The 19819-nt window shown below is 33.9% G+C and overlaps 6 protein-coding genes across 8 annotated transcripts in view; 4 read left to right on the top strand and 2 right to left on the bottom strand.

Annotated features, from left to right (window-relative positions):
- The first annotated feature begins 465 nt into the window (after positions 1 to 465).
- LOC128890265 (uncharacterized) lies at positions 466 to 3781 on the top strand. Of its 2 annotated transcripts, XM_054148597.1 has the most exons (10): positions 466 to 772; positions 899 to 1322; positions 1476 to 1706; positions 1807 to 2222; positions 2316 to 2607; positions 2695 to 2842; positions 3008 to 3070; positions 3164 to 3236; positions 3325 to 3524; positions 3614 to 3781. In XM_054148597.1, the coding sequence occupies exons 1-10, from the start codon at positions 747 to 749 to the stop codon at positions 3664 to 3666; spliced, it is 1926 nt and encodes a 641-aa protein (XP_054004572.1). In that variant the 5' UTR covers positions 466 to 746; the 3' UTR covers positions 3667 to 3781. The 2 variants fall into 2 exon arrangements, with proteins under 2 accessions (XP_054004572.1, XP_054004571.1); XM_054148596.1 differs by having other exon boundaries at positions 3008 to 3236.
- A 36-nt stretch (positions 3782 to 3817) lies between these two features.
- On the bottom strand, positions 3818 to 6606 carry LOC128890269 (annexin B9-like). Its single transcript, XM_054148603.1, has 7 exons — positions 6435 to 6606; positions 6243 to 6294; positions 5087 to 5468; positions 4823 to 4975; positions 4561 to 4734; positions 4263 to 4444; positions 3818 to 4132 (listed from the first exon to the last, which is right to left on the bottom strand). The coding sequence occupies exons 2-7, from the start codon at positions 6270 to 6272 to the stop codon at positions 4079 to 4081; spliced, it is 975 nt and encodes a 324-aa protein (XP_054004578.1). The 5' UTR covers positions 6273 to 6294; positions 6435 to 6606; the 3' UTR covers positions 3818 to 4078.
- Positions 6607 to 7322: 716 nt separating this feature from the next.
- On the top strand, positions 7323 to 9318 carry LOC128890271 (ribonuclease H2 subunit B). 2 transcript variants are annotated; one of them, XM_054148605.1, is made up of 5 exons: positions 7323 to 7834; positions 8051 to 8289; positions 8373 to 8658; positions 8738 to 8958; positions 9026 to 9318. In XM_054148605.1, exons 1-5 carry the CDS (start codon positions 7777 to 7779, stop codon positions 9116 to 9118), a joined length of 897 nt encoding a protein of 298 aa, XP_054004580.1. In that variant the 5' UTR covers positions 7323 to 7776; the 3' UTR covers positions 9119 to 9318. The 2 variants fall into 2 exon arrangements, with proteins under 2 accessions (XP_054004580.1, XP_054004579.1); XM_054148604.1 differs by having other exon boundaries at positions 7326 to 7864.
- A 149-nt stretch (positions 9319 to 9467) lies between these two features.
- Positions 9468 to 11437, bottom strand: LOC128890268 (bystin). The gene is made up of 4 exons (XM_054148601.1): positions 11245 to 11437; positions 10893 to 11122; positions 9875 to 10797; positions 9468 to 9796 (listed from the first exon to the last, which is right to left on the bottom strand). The coding sequence occupies exons 2-4, from the start codon at positions 11034 to 11036 to the stop codon at positions 9568 to 9570; spliced, it is 1296 nt and encodes a 431-aa protein (XP_054004576.1). The 5' UTR covers positions 11037 to 11122; positions 11245 to 11437; the 3' UTR covers positions 9468 to 9567.
- Positions 11438 to 11589: 152 nt separating this feature from the next.
- Positions 11590 to 14877, top strand: LOC128890264 (DNA replication licensing factor Mcm7). Its single transcript, XM_054148595.1, has 10 exons — positions 11590 to 11813; positions 11914 to 12122; positions 12213 to 12370; positions 12451 to 12631; positions 12695 to 12832; positions 12925 to 13110; positions 13204 to 13417; positions 13502 to 13979; positions 14053 to 14204; positions 14296 to 14877. The coding sequence occupies exons 1-10, from the start codon at positions 11774 to 11776 to the stop codon at positions 14709 to 14711; spliced, it is 2172 nt and encodes a 723-aa protein (XP_054004570.1). The 5' UTR covers positions 11590 to 11773; the 3' UTR covers positions 14712 to 14877.
- A 33-nt stretch (positions 14878 to 14910) lies between these two features.
- Positions 14911 to 19819, top strand: part of LOC128890266 (division abnormally delayed protein) — a 40594-nt gene continuing 35685 nt past the window's right edge. Inside the window, exons 1-2 of the mRNA XM_054148598.1 lie at positions 14911 to 16245; positions 18915 to 19055. Coding sequence (XP_054004573.1) covers positions 16014 to 16245; positions 18915 to 19055 — 373 coding nt within the window. The 5' untranslated portion in view covers positions 14911 to 16013. The remainder of the gene's footprint in view (positions 16246 to 18914; positions 19056 to 19819) is intronic.

The raw sequence follows: 19819 nt of genomic DNA, 5'->3' as shown, positions 1-19819 counted from the left end.
GCAAATATTTGTCTATCCCGTTTTTGTATCTCTATTCTTGTATCCCCTTCGGATAGGCGTTGAAAAGTAGCAACACTGCGAGAACAAATGCAACTAAATACTTTAGCCAAGTAGTAGAATATATACAAGAATAAATTTTTCTCAAAAATACAACTACCTCGACACCTTACGCAACCTTTCCAAATCTCGAAAAACCCCGAATATCCCAAATATCCCGATAGATATCAAAATCAACAACATGAACGTTATAATAAATTTTAAATAAAGTAAATATTAAAATGTGAAAATGGTTATTCTTTTTAAAATGATATGTACCTGTGTAGAGTAGAGTAGACTCTGCTTCATCCCGAATCCCGATCCCGGTGAATATTCCACGTTTCATGTTGGCATAAATGTCGCACACTTTTCTTACTTTCGTATTCTCGAACTTGTACACTGATTACTTTCTATTGTATTAACAAAACTTTGCCATTATGTTTAATAGCGAACAAGAATAATTTGATTAATTGTAGGATCTTTACAACTTACGAATCCCGATTGCCTCCTATTTTTCCACACGTGTACCAACCTAACGCTATTATATAAGTACGAATAATGGCGGGCAAACAAGAATCTACTAAAAAATACGTCGTAGCGTGACCGGCTAGTGGATTTTAGTTTCGGTAGCCCTATCTGAATGCACCCATCGACTGCATGAAAGGAAATTAAACATATTATAAGTCAAAAGCATTTCTATTTTATAAATCATGGATAGATTCTTAAACATTGATTGGTAAGTAGATATTAAGCAACTTTCCAATTTAGACAATAGAAACACTATTATTCTATGGAATAATTACAGATCATCTTCTTCTAGCGTATAACAATATTAACGTTAATCATTTTGTTTCTTTATAAGGAATCCTCCATTAGAAGATATGATAGATAATACTTTCATCAACATAGAAAGATTTCAACAGGAGAGTGTTATGCATAAAATTTTGAATGGGAATTTCAATGATCCATTTAATGATATTATAGATGAATATAAAGAAATTAAAACTGATTTAATGAGCGACATAGAACCTGAGTCTGATGAACAAGGTTTAGATGATAGTATTGAAGCTATTGACATGGACAAAAAAAATAGGTTAAAACAATCGAATAACATTAAGCGTTCGCGTTATGTACCTTGTATTGTTAAATCAAAGTTTCAGTTTCCTAGGCCATCTAACTTAAATAAAGAACAGCAAGCATTGTGTTTAAGAGTGTTGTTAAGATTTTCAGAATCCGATAAGCCGAAATTAACTCAACCAGATAGAGAAGAATTACAGACTTATATGGTAAACAAAACTTACTGCTATTAAGAATTTTTTAGTTGTATTTGATGCTATGTATCCTTTAATATCTGGATATAAAAGACAGTTTCTTCTTTAAGCATTAACAATGGTTAATATGCATTACTTGTAGAATTTTATATAATTGATTTCTTATAGAGTTTACAAAGTATAATATCTCAAGAGCAAGATGAATTTTTAGAATTTGCTAAAAGCAAGTGGCATGAAAGATTATTGAAAATCACATGCGAAGATTACATTAATTTACATTGGAGATCAAAGTTACAGTACATTCGTAACATTCCTAGGTATTATGCTGAAGTTACAAATGTACCATTTGTAGCAGATAAAAACATTGATGTAAAATTTATTTCTGACTGTTTGCAAAGGGTGAGACATTTTTTCACATAAAACTATTGTGGTTACTTAACTTTTCTACTAAACAACTTTGTATGCTTGTTTATGTTAATAAGAATTTTGTATTATTAAGGGTCATTTACCAAACATAGTACTACCAACCTTTCACAGTTCGTATATGCTATGCATAAGTTCTGAACAGTTACAAGAAAGGTTTCCTCCTAAAACCTATGTTTCCAAGGAATCGCCAATTTGTTCTAAATTACCAGTAAGTGAAGATACAAATTGTCAAGAATTGGCTGAAAATAATAATGTGGATTTAGTGATTTCATCCAGTGGTCTTAATTGTTTAGTAAATAACATTGGACCAAGTTCTTCGAATTCCTGGATTTTACCTATAGTTATAAAAAGGCATAATGATAAAAATGTTATCTATATAGATAAACCAGCACCACCAAGTGCAAACACTGTACCGCATAAAAATAATTGGGTATATAAATACATTCTTAAATATTTCCTTATTAATGTCGAACATCCTATTTCGGAAAAGTAAGACAAAAAACTATTTAGTATGAAAACTTTTTTCATTAAACTTTTTATTTAATAACACTATAATTGATATTTTTAAATATATAATGACAGCACCGAAGCGTACTACGATAATATATTTGGTGAAGTTAATTCTGAAGTAATCTTGAGACTCGAAGATGAATATGAAAACACTTCATGTGGTATAAACACAGAGACACACTTAAATGTAGTAGGAGAAACCAAAAGTATTGAAAGCAATTTAAAACAACAAGTAAACACGAAAGAAAATGTATCGTACAAATTGTTTTCTATAGGGCCACAGTCCTCTGAACAAAATGAATTAATGAAAAATGTTATCAAAGAATACAAAATGTTGGTGAGAACCAAAACAGATGGATTTGTGGTTTGTATATGTTAACACATCCGTCATAAAATAGTACAAAAAGTATTTACAGTATAAAAATAATAGCCAAATTATGTTTAATTATAGACTTTAGAAAATAATGTACAAAAATTGTTACTATTGGCGCCAAAACTAGAACATCAAGTTGATCTTGGTGCCGAAGCTGTAACATTAGAAGAATCATTGAAACAATGGATATCTCTGGTATTTAGACCTTTCACATTTCTCGCACGAGGTAAATTCGAATCCTACGAGATTATAATACGTAAATCATAAATTATTAGTACTTTTGGCAATGTTTAGAAATATCTATGTATAAGCATATAATAATAATCTTAATTAATTTAAATATTAATCTGAAACATTAATTTCACTGTATATAAATCATGTTCTATTTTAGTTCGGATAAATGCAGAAACATCGGAAATATTACAAGTGGAACATCGCACTGCGATGTCGATAAGTAATGAAATCAAACGGCTTTATAATATAAAAGTTGAAGATTCTTTGACAATTTTACATAATGTTGTTCAATCTCTCGCGAACCTATCTCCAGGCCGTTATGTTATGAGACACACAGTAAGAAATGGTTCATTTGCAACTGTTTATAAAGAAGTAGAAAGTCCGGGGTAAATAGTTTAAAACATATTTAATTTAATTCTCTCTACTCAAAGTAGATATTAATTTTATTTTTGAGTATATGTATCATTTTTGCAGGAAAAATATTTTTGATATACACACAGTTTATGATGAACAGTACCATACTTTACATAATTCTCCTTGGATTCCACTGGATAAGATAGTACCGACACCAATGGTTAAACATTTTGAGAGAATGCCAGCTATGTTTCATCCAAAACTCAGTAAACCGTTTTTAAAAAACAGAAAACCCACAAAAATAAAAGAATCCAACACAGGTATTGAACATCACCTACTATTTCTAATTGCAAATACATATAGTTTTAATCATATTTATTTTTAATTATTCCTACCAATTTTTTTTAAGGCACTGTGCGCAGAAGTTTAAGAAATAAAAAGAAAGAGGTATTAAATGATTAATTTAAATGTAAATGTAAATCAATTTTACGATACATGCAACAAGGTATTGTAAATAATATTTTTATTTTCATATAGATTTTATAACAATTTATATAAATATAAGCTTTTCATTGTAAAATATATAAATTTATAGTAAAAAGAAAAGATATATAACAGTGTGATTTTGTAAAATATTTCATTATGTATAAATTTTAATTTATTAGAAAAAAAAAACAGATCGTAGCACAGTTACAGTGCTGTAGAGATTCAAAAATTGTGTAAAAAGATTCACTATAATACAGATTCGTTTATGCCACTTGATGTAAGCGCTTGAAGCGTGTTTTTCTGTAATTTGAACGAAACACTTTTCATAAAATTGTACATTAAAACTTGTTCAAAGTTTTAAATTTCTTATACAATATTTCGTTCAAAATTATGTAGAAACAAGTGACAGAAGGGCTTTCTTGTAATCTCCAGATGTGTCACCCTGAAATTAAACAAATTTTCATGATTTAATGTACATGTAAAAAAAAAAGTACACGCAACGCGGTAGTTTACAAGGTAAGATGTACGTTAAATACTAAATACAGCGTATTGAAAATTCCAGAAATACATACAGCAATCCAGCTTTCCAGTGATTTTCCATATCGTTCTTCAAAAGCTTTTTTTATATCACCTAGATCAATTTCACATCGAGAAACAATAATGCGAATCAACGTTCGGTCTTTTGTGCCTATGCCATGCATACTAGCATATAATCGTTCAGCAAAGAAACCAACTTTTGATTTCACACACTTTACTGTGATACAAAACATATAATATACATATCGATATATTTAATTGTAAAATAAAATTCTTAGAAAAAAAAAAAAATAATTTCACTAAATTGCATGTTACTAGAAAGAAACTAATTACCTATTCCAAGAAGACCTTTTTCAAGATTTCCAGAGAACTCTTTTTTAATAGCAACTTCAATATCATGTCCGGATATTTTTTCATATTCAATGAAAGTCTGTCTTAACTGTTGATAACTACGCGTTACTAAAATAGCATTGAATTGAGATTCATCTGTTCCCCACTGTTTTTCGCCTAGAGTAAAATAAATAATTTTTAAAATGATATAGATACGTACAACTTATATGCAAACTTTAACTATTATATATAAACACATACATACCAACATCGTAAAGTGCTTGCGCATCTGCTGCAGCCTCAGCATGATCTATACTTTGATTCTCGTCCCTATTTGCTTGAACAAGCGAAACCAACAATCTCTTGAAATGTCCTGAAGTATCTCCTTTCAAATCACTTTCAAGAGTTTTCCCATACACTATTATACACAAAATGAACTTTATCAGATTAATGTAAACATGTAAAAATAATCTATTCTAACAGTTGGTAAGGTTATGTCTGTAGAAAAACTGCTAATCGATGGACTTACAGTTTTCATAAAATGCAGCAATTGTACGTATGCCATAATTACTTAAAGTACACAGGATTTCTACAATTGCTTCTTCATCAGTCCCCAATCCGCTAACTGCATCGTGCAATTCTTTAGCATAATAGTGAGGTAATGGTGTCATAAGAGCAATTATAACATCTTCTAATTTCCCTGTAAGTTCACTCTTTAGATCACTAACTAGATCTTTTCCATACAATGTTTTATATGCTTCAGCAATTTCCAGTCGCTGGACGATTCCTCTTTTTGTAAGGACATCAATAATTGTTTTTTCATCTGTGCCAAAACCTTTCATTGCTTTACGTAGCAGCGAAGCATCTGCATTTGCATCAAATGGTTCTGCAGGATATACCGTAGGAGTACACTAAGATACAAGATGTATAATTTATATGAGATTTTCAGTGAATTGAAATAATTATTCATTTAAATATATTAGTTAACAAATGTAAGATTATTTAATTGTTTGTTCCTTTGGAGGAGGTAGACAAGACTGTGATTCAATAGTATAAAAACCAAAACAACTTAATTGCCAACTACTAAAAACACCTAGTTTATTTTATTTCATGTCAACCAAATTGCTTAAAATAATTATACAAAAGTATTCAAAAACATAATTAATATTGTATAATTCTTTAAAATAAAATGACTGGATTATATTTGAAATATGTATAGATTTCTAGCAGGTTATCACCTTCATTTATTTGGTGCTTTTTATTGTTTTCTTTTTGTTTTTGTTTTTTATTATAAGAGAAATACTGACAAGCAGTTCATGGGTCAGTTGATATGAAATCACGAGTTACCGCTTGACTTTGCTGCTCATGGATTGTAGGCTATTGCAATATATCGAAATTTTAACATATTATAATTCGATAAGTATACTGGAAAAATTTTCGTTGTTAATAAAAAAAAATGATGTAATTATAATCACATTGTAACCGTATCGTGATAAATATGTACAATCAAATAATATTTTTCCTTCAAAGTACGCGGATGTACATAGATTGATTTGTTTAGACGTAGCAACCGACGTTAAAAATACAGCTGATCGATACCCGAGTCAAAAATAGATCAATTTAATCTTACTCGTATAAAAAAATAATAATAAAATCCGAAATAGTAACGTTAAGAGTGTACTTACTTTAAACGGATAGTATTGTTGTTGTGACATTTTTGTTTCTGCGAGATACAACCTAGAACTAATAGAAATACTGATTAATTAATCGATCATTTAATAAAGGCTGCCGGTAAATATGCGAATTCATTATGCGATGCTACAAGTTTTGTGTAAACTTTTTTTTGACACAATCATTTGCATAAGAAATGTACTTACAATGGATGTATTTAAGAAAATTTGACAGTTGAATTGTTTTCGATAAGTAGAAGTACGTAGATAGATCCTACACGTACGAAAGCCGGCCAGTCAATAGTGATACTTGGGCACACCCACTTTCGCATCACGTCATCCGTAGCTCTTTCAAGGTACCTACTACGTACTAACGAAGGAGTGAGTAATCAGTCAGAAGAAAAAGGTCACAATGCTACCAATGACAACATAATCGTGTAACATACAGTACAGATATACAGATATAGTATATTATATGTATACGTATACCCACTTAGTCATTCCTACAAATTAAAAATTCGAAGAATACTATTCTTCCGTTCGTTTCCTCGTACTAGAATGCGGTGTAGTAGTTTACCGATTAGTTAAACTTGTATTTTTAAATTCGAAATTGATACTTTATATTTAGAGTTTAGAATAGTACATAAATATTAATATTTAAGTTTGTGTAGTACTCATCTGAGACCTACTTTTAAAAGGATATTTCTTTTGCCTAATTTTTGAAACTTTTTTTTATAAAACATTTGCACATATTAATAATTCTCATTTGATAGTGATAAACTAATCAATTTTCGAAAAGTCATATAAAGAACGTTATCCAATTTAATAAAGTCGATGATTTAATACTCTGATGTTTACTTTGTAATGTTTGATTTATACAATTTTAATATTTTTCATCTTTTCATTAAGTTAAAATAGATATTCAATAAGATGAGTGTAAAAGTTCAAGTAAAATTATTTAAATAAAAATGGTTAAAAATATTCGTATAAAAATGGACGAGCATTATTTATAAAAAAATATTTTAAAACGTGGTTTTGAATTAGAATATATCACAATTGCACAAAGATTTTCATTACGTATGGGAATAATTATGTTTGTCGTATAGATCAGTTAATAAAAATTCAATGTGTTTTTATCGATAGAAATACAATATAATATGCGTTGTAGTTTAAATCTTTCACGCTAGAGTACGATTTTGCTGGAGTTCTCTTTTTGAAAAGATGGCTTGTAGCGCGGCAACGCCTCTTCACGGCCCGGTTCTCCGATCATCGACCATTCACTGACGTTCGACCACACATCGAGATTTCAAATGTTATCCTCCACAACGCTGGCGGCATGTCGTGTTTAACGTATTCTTTTACCGAAATAGATACGCAGTGGTGCAGTATATTCCGAATAACGAGCAATACAAAATTAAGAGTTGGTCCTTTTACCAAAAATGGCTGATCGCTAAATTTGTTTTATGTATATGTATTAATACATGGTGAAAATTGTGTGAGAGGTGTAAATAACCTAACGTGATATCGATCGTGTAAAACGCGCGTAAATATGCCGCGTACCAAAGCATCACCAAAAAAGTGCGTCAAAACAACTAATTCGTATCCAGGTACAAATACGTGGGTTTTTCTTATGAAAGGTGAATAAATGCGTAAAAAGAATTTCCTATGTTCAAAATTTGTCTAATATATTCGTGTGGTGATTAAAGATTTGCCGGTATTTTTTATGAATCCTTTTACACTTACGAATAATCCTTGGTTTTTTACGTTGTTTGTTAGATTGTCTTTTTAAGATATATATTTTTTTAATGTTCTGTGTGTTTCAGGTGATGGCTTAGATAGTACACATGGAGGAATACCCGATGTAATTAAATTAAGACACCCAGCTTCGAATCAGCCTGCTATGTTTGTGTTTAGTCCTGGAAACCTAACTGTACAAGAAGTTTTAACATTTGATGAGAATAAAAGATCGTGGTTTATAGATGACAATGTGAAGTCTGATGGAAAAATGCATTTGTCTACTCCTATCGATCCAATATTTTTAGTACTACCTTACTTAAGAAAGGTAACGTTGCGATAGATTATTCTTCTATTATGCTACAGTTTCAATTTCTGTTAATTTAACGTAATTAAATATTGCACTTGTAGTCTCAACAAGCACAACCGTTAGACCAATGTCTTTGGGATGAAGATTTTCCAGAAACATCTCGTCTTGCCCAATGTCAGAGTTTAAAATTAACATTAATAGCTGACCGTAAAGGAGACGAATCGTTGCAAGCTTATAAATTTAACGAAGAAAAGGCATTGATCTGGTTACAAAAAAAAGTAGAAAGAGTATCCGATGTATTAAAGCAGAAGGGTATTCATGTATCACAGGGTGCTATTAGCGCTTCTTACATTAAAAGTACTAAGCTTGAGAATGCATCGGAAGTGGGTAAGAATGAATTTATCTTATTTATTTTAATTTATATTCAAAATTGAAGACAATATATATTTGATTTGGTTTTTTACAGAATATTTAAAGTATGCTCATGGTATAGTATCAGAATACCTTTCAGAAGATCTATCTAAAAAGTTAGCACAACATTTAAATATACCAGATGAAACAGAAACTAAGAAACGAAAATTACATAGTCCTAAGGATGCTGTTGGTGAAAAAAGGTCTAAGAAAGATACAACTGAAAATGAATCAATATTAAAACCAAAAGTTCCTGATTTGACAAAATCAGAAAAGGTAATATTCTTCATATATGCTTAAATATATCCTTATATGTATGTATTTTTTATATTTTGTTACATAGCCTCAAAAAGCAACTATTGGTAAAAAGGAATTAGCCAGGCAAAAAGCAGCAGCTGGATCCAAAAATATTTCAACTTTTTTCAAAAAAAAATAAAGTTTAAATGGTTGTAGAATGTTACAGCACTGCAAACTTTAAAGATTTGGAGTATTGTAATGTATATATATGATTTATAAAAGTATGATTTTCACCATCGTCATTGTAGAAATAGATGCAAAAATAATATGTAAACGTATGTAGAACCACTTGTCAAATAGTTGTTTAAATAATAGAGAAATCATTTTTTTTATACTTTATTGGTAGATATTTTTATATTACAATGTCTCTCTACATTAAAATGCAGAAATGCAGTTTATTTTAAATAATTAATAATTATATTTAAATTCTGTATATATATATAAAATATATTGCAAGAAGATATGCAAATACTTAAAGAAAATGTGTCAATTTTTAGTTTTAAATAATTTTATAATTTATAATAATCAAGAATCAGAAAAGTGATTAAATATTATATATTCGTGGCAAAGAGTATCGGAATTTTTATTTCAACAAGCCATTGGTTCTGGTCTAGGTTCTGTGATTTCTAGGTCTCTACATTTTGCATGCTGCAATTCCCTTCGTATTTCAGAAGTAATCGAAGGATGACATTGCTTCTTTAATAATCCTAATAAAGCCTCCTTTTGTTCAGAACTAATATCGCTTTTGTAACGTTGCACAAAAGTTAATAATGCTTGATGCCATAAAACTGGCAATTCTCTGGGATCTCTTTCGAATCTATAAGTAAATGTTATCTTCAAAATCCGATGATAATTAAAAAATGTTATGTGTAATTTATATTAAATACAATTTTACCTTAAAAAATGGAATACAACACCGTCTATGACCCTGTATGGAAGTGCATATTTTTTATCTAAAAATATTCTAAGAAAAATACTATTAGCACCTGTATAATCCATTTCTGCAATTTTCAATATTGCCGCTGAAGAATGTAAAATTGGTATTGAATTCTTGGCAATCACAGATCCAATAATAACAGCTTCCCTTAATGTACAAGTTCCAGATTCTAGTAAAGGAAGTAAAATTCCTTTCATAAAACCAGCAGGTTTAAATAATGCTTTTCGTAGTGCTTGATATAAATGAAAGTTTAATCTTTTATATTCTGCCAAGTCATCTCTAATACGGGGTAATAGTACCAAGTTATAAAATCTTTGTGCCATTTTCTCTTTAAGATTAGAAGCAAATATTCGAGTAGCTTGATACATTGTTGCAGCTGACCATCTTTGCGGCTCTGTAATGTACAATATTTGTTCCCAATTTTTTAAACTAGGAATAATTTTAAATGCTTTTGGTAATTTTCCACTGCGATACTTTGTTAAAACATCTCTGACACCTTCATACATTGCTTTAACTCTTGGATCTAATTCTTGCATTTGCATAGAACCTGCATCTGAAAATTGAGTTTCAATTTCTGTTTTTTTCTCTGTTAACTTTTCTAATATTATGTCGGCTAATGTCTTTATGGGAGCTGCATCCTTAGACATAAACATTTGTATAGCTCGTTCATCTTCTTCATTTATTTCAATATTTTCATAATATTGTGAATTATCCAGTTCATCTTCGCTTGATTGTTCCTCTGTATCACTAAATTCAGTGGAAAGTTTTACTATCGGCTTCTTTGTAGATCCTGTTTGTATCAATCCAGTTTCCTCCTCAATTTCCATTTGTTGTTGTCTAGCTTGAGACAAAATCTTCTTTGAAAGAGAAGAATCCACAAACTATACAATTTTAAACAAAACATTATGCTTAAAAAACGAAATTAGTAGCTGAATTTAAGCTAATAAAATTATCGCATAAAGACTGTAAATATAACCTCTTCATCTTCATCATTGCGAACTCTGGTCTTATTTCTATTTCTTGATTTCACTGTTTTTTCATCTTCTATTTGATCTAACAAAGTAACTTTTGATTGTTTCGTTTCCCCTTTGGAAACTTTTAGTTTTTTCGCTTTTCCCATTTCCTAATTTTTATATTATTTGCAACATTAATCGAAACACATGACAGACTTGATTGGACTTGATTCTTCGTTCGAATATGTATAACCTATTTAACCAACCACGTGATCGAATACATTTGAAAATAATCATAAACATAAACTAACTTATGTAACTAATGTTAATAAAATATGTGTTTACAAATTTTATTTTAAATAAAAATAAACTAACAATAAGAATATTATACTCTGTATAACGAGAAATTCTGTAAATAAAATGACGTGATTGATAGCAAAACCACAGAGTATGTAGGCACCACAGAGTGAGTAGAGTAAAACTACTCTAACTTTCAAGATCAATCAAGAATTGACCTGACCACGACTGAAAGATTATTAGCGTCATAAGCAAAATTAATATATGGTGTTCTCTCCTTACAGAGCCACAGAATAATAATATTTTATACAATTTTATGCAATATGCATTCACATGTATTTGTTGTTTCGAATTCTCCAATAGATGGCCTGTTGGTAGCATGGTAGATACGTTGTATTATGCCAGGTCTAATTACAATTACTACCACGGTACTTTGCGATTTAGCTTAGGCCAGTTTAGGCGGGAAGAATATAGTAGAATAATCTCAGAGTATGTATAACGGCATAACGGTTACGACTGATGTTGAGTTATAGTATTTCGATTTATTCAAAAAGATTGACCGTCTAAATTAAAGTTTAGAATAGTTGTGAAAATAAATTGGTAAAAAATGGCACAAAAGATATCGAAAGATTATACAAAAGCTAGAGGTGAGATTTACTATACATTACAATGGTTATTAACCACTGATGTTTATATTAAGATTTATACATTTTTAATGTATCGTTTAATGTTTATATCTCGTATTAGAACTATTTAAGACATTTTTGACGGAGTTTGTGGTAATAGACGATGATACTGGTGAAAAAATGTTAAAATATAGAAAGCAACTCGTCGATATAGCTCATCGTGAACAAGTAGATCTCACAATAGAATTAGACGATGTTCATCAATTTGACGACGAATTAGCAGAATCGATTGCAAATAACACTCGAAGATATGTTAATTTACTTTTAGATGTGAGTACATATTTGTTATATTATATTTTCACATACAAGTCGATTATATAAAGTAGAAATAAATTTGTATTTATCATAAAATGCTTGTAGCTTATTCAAGAGATGTTGCCCGATCTTAAAGAAAGACCTGTTCCTCCAAAAGATGCTTTGGATATATATATCGAACACAGATTGTTGATGGAAAGTCGTAATAGACACGATCAACATAATCCAAGGAATAAATACGCTCCAGAACTTATGAGACGCTTGTACTTTTAATATTTTATTTCTATTTCATCTTCATGCATACATGCCTACACGCATACTAAGAATTCCATGTACATTTTAGCGAAGTATACTTTAAGAACTTTGATGCATCAAAGGAATATTCTGTGCGAGATATAAAAGCAGATAAAATAGGAAAGTTGGTTACAGTACGAGGTATAGTAACAAAATGTAGCGACGTAATGCCCTTGCTTGTCGTCGCTACGTACACGTGTGATCAATGCGGTGCCGAAACATTTCAACCAGTGAGAAAATAACATCTATATTAACAGTAATAAACGAAAGATTATTATAATTAGGGTTTTTAGGTACAATCTTTAAAGTATATGCCACTGCGAATGTGTCCGAGCGACGATTGCCGTATAAATAAATCTGGTGGTGTATTAGATATGCAAACAAGAGGATCAAAATTTGTAAAATTTCAAGAAATAAAAATACAAGAACACGTAAATGATATATAATAATTAATGATTATTTCATTCGGTAATTATAATTATAATAATGATTATGTCAATAACAATTACGGCAATTATTTCAGAGCGACCAAGTTCCCGTGGGTCATATTCCAAGAAGTTTAACAGTGTATTGCAGGGGTGAAAAGACAAGAAAATGTTTACCAGGAGATCATGTACTTATTACGGGTATCTTTCTGCCTATCGTAAAATCTGGTTTCACTGCTCGGCTTGGTGCAGCTCTTTTGAATGAAACATATATAGATGCCCACGTATGAGTTGATAATTTTAGCAGTATTTTTGTTTATATTTGATAGTATACATCATAATTGTATGTGCGTGTGTGTGTATTTTATACGATTTAGCAAATTGTTTGCCTCACTAATTCGCAAACCATCGATGATAGCAACGCCATGTTGACAGACGAGGAATTGTCTTTGTTAAGTCAGGATGATTTTTACGGGAAATTGGCTAGTTCTATAGCTCCAGAAATTTATGGACTCGAAGATGTTAAAAAAGCTCTGTTATTACTTCTTGTTGGTGGAACAGATAAGCATAGGGAGGATATTAAAATTAGAGGTGAATGTTTGACATATTTCTAATTACAAAAATATGTTTATATAATTTTCCTTATTTTTATGTAAATATTTCTATTACTTATAGGTAATATCAATATTTGTTTGATGGGTGATCCAGGAGTAGCCAAGTCGCAGTTACTTTCGTTTATAACAAGGTTGGCTCCTCGATCTCAATACACAACTGGAAGAGGATCTTCCGGAGTTGGTTTAACCGCTTCCGTTATGAAAGATCCTCTAACCGGTCAAATGATGCTCGAAGGAGGAGCTTTAGTATTAGCAGATCAAGGTGTTTGTTGTATCGATGAATTCGATAAGATGGCAGATGCGGATAGAACGGCTATTCACGAAGTGATGGAACAACAAACAATATCGATTGCTAAAGCAGGAATTACAACTCGCTTGAATGCAAGAGTCTCGATATTAGCTGCTGCAAATCCTGCTTATGGTAGATACAATCCAAAGAGAACAGTTGAACAAAATATTCAGTTACCTGCTGCTTTATTGTCGCGATTCGATTTATTATGGTTGATTCAGGATCGAGCAGATCGTAGTAACGATTTAAAGTTAGTATTTACATGTGTAGTTGTATCTAAATATTTATGAAAAAACGGTGATGAAAGAAACATATTTCTCTAGATTGGCAAAACATATAACTTACGTTCATCAACACGGTATACAACCTCCTATGGAATCGCAAGCCTTGGATATGAATTTAATTAGAAAGTATATTATTTTATGTAAAACGAAACAACCTGTAATTCCTGAAGAATTAACAGATCACATAGTTGGTAAGGAATTGGATCGAATTAAAGAAAAAAATGAATCGATGCTCAAGTAATAACATTATTTGTAATAATTTTATATAATTGTTATTTTTAGAATCTTACGTAGAAATGAGAAGGACAACCCGTAATAGTCACGATAGAACTTTTACATCCGCTCGTAATTTACTAGCATTGCTACGTTTATCGACTGCATTGGCCCGTCTAAGATTAGTAAACGTCGTCGAAAAACCAGACATCGACGAGGCGAATAGATTAATCGAGATGTCTAAACATTCTATCAACTATTCCGAAACGTTGATAACAAACGTAAACCAGAATCCAATGAATCGAATCTTCCATCTTATTCGAGAGTTGGCGGGTGAGAAGAAAACTGTTAAAGTATCAGATATTCTGGAACGATGTACAAGTAAAGGATTTAAACCCGACCAAATTAACGATTGCATCGAAGAATACGAGGCACTGAACGTATGGCAAGTGAATCAACGAAGAACGCAAATTATATTTATATAATTATTCTACAGATAATGTACTTTTATATATTCGTAACTATTTTTATACATATTTTTTGTACTTTTATTATGAAAAAAATTGACTCGACGCGTTTATAAAATGGCCTTTACAGTAGTGCAACTGGGTACAATAAATAAATTATTTTATTTCTAAAATACCTTTTCGTTATTTTCTATACCATAACTCACCTGCAGGCAGTTCCCTGGTTTGCAACGGCATCAACGAAGGCTGGGATTACCGTCAACATATTTATCTTGTATTGGTTTGTTAGGTTAGTGTATAGAGTCTGTGTCGAGTAAATGCATCAGACTGAGATATTACACAACAACGTAGGGAATAATTTTCAGTTGTTTTAAGTGAGAATAAATGGAAATAAAGGTGGAAAAGGCGAAGACAAATGGCGGCATACAAGGTCCTCGAAGGACATGATAGGAGCACATAGGATCAACGAGCAGTATCGCCTGTGTCGCGGTCGCGGCAGGTAAGTAAACGTGAGTAAACGAGGAACTAGGTGAGCGCTGAGCGGTAGATTAGCGTGGATTGGGAGGGGATATAGGGTAGCGAACGAATCATAGGGAGTGAAGTTGGAGAGGGGAGAGTGTCGGTCGGTCGAATTGCGAGTGTACTGTGCCGGTCTCGGTACTTGCTTCAGTCGCATCGAGCTACTCGTGGAACGCGCGTCGCGTAGTGCATGCATGCATGCTTGCTTGCGTGCGGTCAGACGTGCCGTGCATGTGTGTGGTTATTATTGTGGTGTACTCGAAGTGGTCGGGTGTGCATGTGTGCGGACCATAAGACGGTGTTGCGCGGTCTCTGGACGGTGCATATCGCGATTACTCGTAGCCGTCGTTTCGTCCGTCCGTCCATCGTGATCGCACCAAATGCACGTCTCGAGATCTGCTCCAACTCCAAGTAACATCCCTGTGACGTTTCGCAGTGCGAGCGATTCGTTGAACGACAAAAGAAAGAGGAAGCCGCGTCTCTCGACCCGCGGTTGATGACTCTTGGAACGATTGTGCCGAATACGCGACCGAAGAAGAAGAAGAAGAAGAAGAAGAAGAAGAAGGAGGCAGAGAAATTGAGTCGTCTCGCAGCCCGTGTTCGTGTTAGTGTTCGTGTTCGTGATCGTGATCGTGATCGTGATCGTGATCGTGTTCGTGTTACGTGTTCGTGTTTGTGCTCGTGTTTGCTCGTCTCCCACAATCACGATTTACGAAACTTACCGGTCATCCATCGTCGTTCGACTCTCTTTACTGTCGATTTCTGGCCCCGTTCCCGCGTGTCGCCAGCTAGTTGCTCAAAATGAAAATAATACAGAGGCATCGACACGCGATCCTGGCACCTGTGTCAATTCTGATACTATTATGCGGCTACTTTGATCTCGTGTCGTCTCGATCGACGCGTTCTGCCCAACATCCAGAGAACGATACCGATTTCGTGTCCACCGATTGCGAACGTGTCAAGCCTTTTTTCGAGAGCAAGAGTATCACGATTGTCGCCACCAAGCAGAATGCGCCCGAGGATACGGGGAAAAGTGAGTTACCGATATGTATCACTTTAAGTAAAAGTAGCGAACCGTAATATTATAGGTTAGAAAGTTTCTCGATTTGTCCGAGTATCTGCTATTTGTATTTCTTTAGCATAGTTTTTAATAGAACTTTTCGTTTCTTTGTTTAAACTTTAAATATTGGCAATGATACATTTCTATGGTTTCTTATTAACTTCGCGTGTTTCTTTAATAAAATTGTCTTTTATACGAACCGTGTCAATTTAATATAATCGAACGAAATATGTAAACGTTTGTACATACACGTACATACGATATTTTAATAGGGAATATAATAGAAGGTTTGCATACCGGGTGTTCACATAATAGATATTCTATTGTACTCCGTAAATAGCCATTGAAGCGTTTATTACACTGTTGTTAAGTACTTTTGGCTTTTGAAGAGGCTCTAATAAAATTGACGACAAATATCTGAGAGGTAGGAAATGGAATTGGAACTGGAAGTCTCGATTACATCCTCTTGATTCTAATTATGACGTTTTGTTTAGTAATCTTGTAGAGTTGTTAGAGTAAACGGTACTTGATTTTATTACATCAAATGGTGCTCGAGCACTCGTTGTAAAAACCCGTCTCAATGGTCGTGAGAACGATCAAATCCGTCTTATAACGTAGACATGTTGTACATGTTGTACTTATAACGGAGATGAGCTGGTACCATTGGCCAAATATTCTTCGACATTGCTAATACAGATTAACTTGATAATTATCGAAAGTGAAGCGTTGTTATTGCGCGAGTCATAGAAGATTAAGAATCTCGTTATTCGATCGGATTCCCGCGAGTTATCTCAAGCTGGTTGGAAGCTGAGCATTAATTGTTCTCGGCATAGAATAGCCGATTGGAATTGGGCGATTTCTATACGGAGAAAGTTTGCGTAGCGCGAACAGGTTTTATCGTCCTAAAGGCTGCGAAATCGAGTCATAAAAGGTATTACCATTGCGTGGTACCGATCGCGTGCCGATTTTCTGCTAAGCAATTACTGGTCACGAGAGGCTGAATGAACGAATGGTAACTCTGTCTCTCGCTCGCACTCTCTTTTTCTCTTGGAACGATCGTATTCTAACCCACTTCGCACGACTGTAACCACTCGTCGAATCGAGGGCGAAGGCTCGTTGATGTAGCTTCCGGTTTTATGCACTTCCGCGCGTCAAGTGCCGTGCATCACACCTAACGGCGAAAATCGAGAGGGATCGAAGTATAACGATGTTAACGTTCTTAATTTTAACCGACCAAGCGATTTCGTCGCTTTCTTTTTGCCCCGTAAACTTAACGACGTCGCGTCGGCGCGGTGTCGCGCTGTCCAACAGAAATAGTTGTCTTTTTATTATTGTTAGTTTGTCGAAAAGGATAACGGTACGTCGTCTGACGTATATGTATACAGAAATCGCTCTCGAACGGTTTATTTTCTTCGCTTACGCGTTCAACAAAATTTCATTCCCTTTATGGTTGGATACATGCCATAAAAAGAGGAAATAGACGAAAAGTTTGGTACCGTGAGAACGAAGCCGTTCCAAAGTCCCGCGATGGAACGCACCATACCTTGACGCATCGTAAACCGTTCGAGGGATTCTCGTTGTTGGTCCTTTTTGTTCTTTTTCTTGACTATTTTTTCCCGTTTCATTCGTGGTGCTTCCGCCATTTCGAGTGATTCGAATAGCGAAGATAGAATATTTCGACAGCGTTATCGAAATCATTGCGAAAATTTGTTATCGCTGATGAATTTGTATTCTCGTGACAGAATGCAATTTCTCGTGTCGCTTACTCGTTCGCATATTGTTTCAAGAAGTTAGTTCGGGGTGGGAATACCGGCTGTTCGAAAAGTATCCATTTGGGAAAGATCGAAGAATGGATCGGCAACGATGAATCATGAAAAATCGGAGCGAAAAATAGCGAGATGGTTTGAAGTAGGTAGGTAGGTAGGTAGGTAGGTAGGTAGGTAGGTGAGTTATTCGTGTGGCGCTACCTAGATCGGTCAAGACATTCCTTCAAGACCGATACAAAAGGACCGAATAGAGGGGAATAAAGGGAAGGAGACCGGGACGGTGTCTCTAGCGGTGAAATCATTACTATCCTACGCCGCGGCGATTTGATCAATCATCGTTTAGGTCCATTGAAAATGAGAGTGCAGTTTATATTTCGAAAAATCGCGATTAATTAATAATATTAGGTTCGATTCGAGTTAGCTGATTTTGTGATGCTAACTTAACGGAAGTCGAGATTGCGGCAAAGAGATAGGATCGTTGGTGAATAGGATGAGGTGGATGAAAAGTAGAATGAGGCCAAAAGGATCTATTGAAACGAGCCAGGACCTCTCGAGGATCCCGTTAGCCTCGTTCTGTTTGTCCATCCGTGGCCTCTGCGACACAGATGCGAGTCTATCGTATTTTATCGAGCAATCGCCGTCGGCGGCGGCGTCATGCTGTAATTGTGCTAGACGATGAGACGATGCGATACATTTTTATGTCATGGTAAATTGGCCCGTAGAAAATATGGTTCGGCGGTTTTTGAAATCGTTTTACACGATCCTCGCGATGTCGATTTGCCGTTGCCGAAGATTAAAAATAAATGAAAAGAGACGCATCCAAGGAGTTGACTGTTTGGTTTTAAATACATATTTAATATGCTACTTTTATTTCAGCAACTTGCAACGGCTTGTGCTGCAACCGAGAAACCGAAGAACAGTTAAGACATCAAGCCAGGGCGGATTTTCACGATTTGATCCATCATCATAGTAGAAGTCTGCAAGGTCTTCTGGCAACAACAGCGGATGCATTGAGGGGTAAGCTTGTTTTATCTTATCGTTGTAAGGGGAGGACGTAACCATGCCGTCTATCGAGCGAGTAAAAAATAAGATATTTAGATAATTAATTATAATTAATTTCGTTTTACGTATGAATACTAATTTTCTTAAATCGTTGAGATTACGATAACCAGGCTTATTTGGCTAATCCCTTTCGTTCGGAGAGACGAGGTTAGAATAAGAAAATAGAGAGTTGTAACGATTGATCGTTCGAATCAGGCATTTTACAGCCTCGCCGAGAGCTCCGCAAATGGGATTGAGCGAAACAGTTTCTGAAATTGGTAACATCTAGTCGATGTTACCATCTTTACGTGCCAACTGGAACATGCCTCTTCTCTTTGATCTTTCTTCCTTTCCTTTTCCTATCTATGCACTTTTCTCTAGTTCTCGTATCTTAACTCTTTTCGTCGCACCGAAATGAATGCTGCACGATTTCGGGTAAATCGGAAGCTGCGGAAAGCTGCGGAAAGTTGTTGGCGGGTAACGTAGGGGGCTATAGCTAAATACGAATCCATCCCTCGATACCAACGCTCCCCGAACGTAACGTCGGCGTCGGCCTCGGCGAAGGTGGTTCTCTTGTACCCTTTTCTCCCTATTTCTTAGCCTGCCCTAGGTTTTCTGCTTTTCCTCTTTTCCTCCCCCTTCTTTCCAGACACGTTTCAGCTTGCGTTGCAGCTTTCCAACTTTTTACTTCCGTTTTTATCATTTTTTCCTTTGCTAACCTCCTCATTTCCTTCTTTTCG

This window comes from Hylaeus anthracinus, unplaced genomic scaffold, assembly GCF_026225885.1.
Source record: "Hylaeus anthracinus isolate JK02 unplaced genomic scaffold, UHH_iyHylAnth1.0_haploid 12000, whole genome shotgun sequence".
NCBI lineage: Eukaryota > Metazoa > Arthropoda > Insecta > Hymenoptera > Colletidae > Hylaeus > Hylaeus anthracinus.
This window is presented reverse-complemented; position numbering and strand designations above follow the sequence as displayed.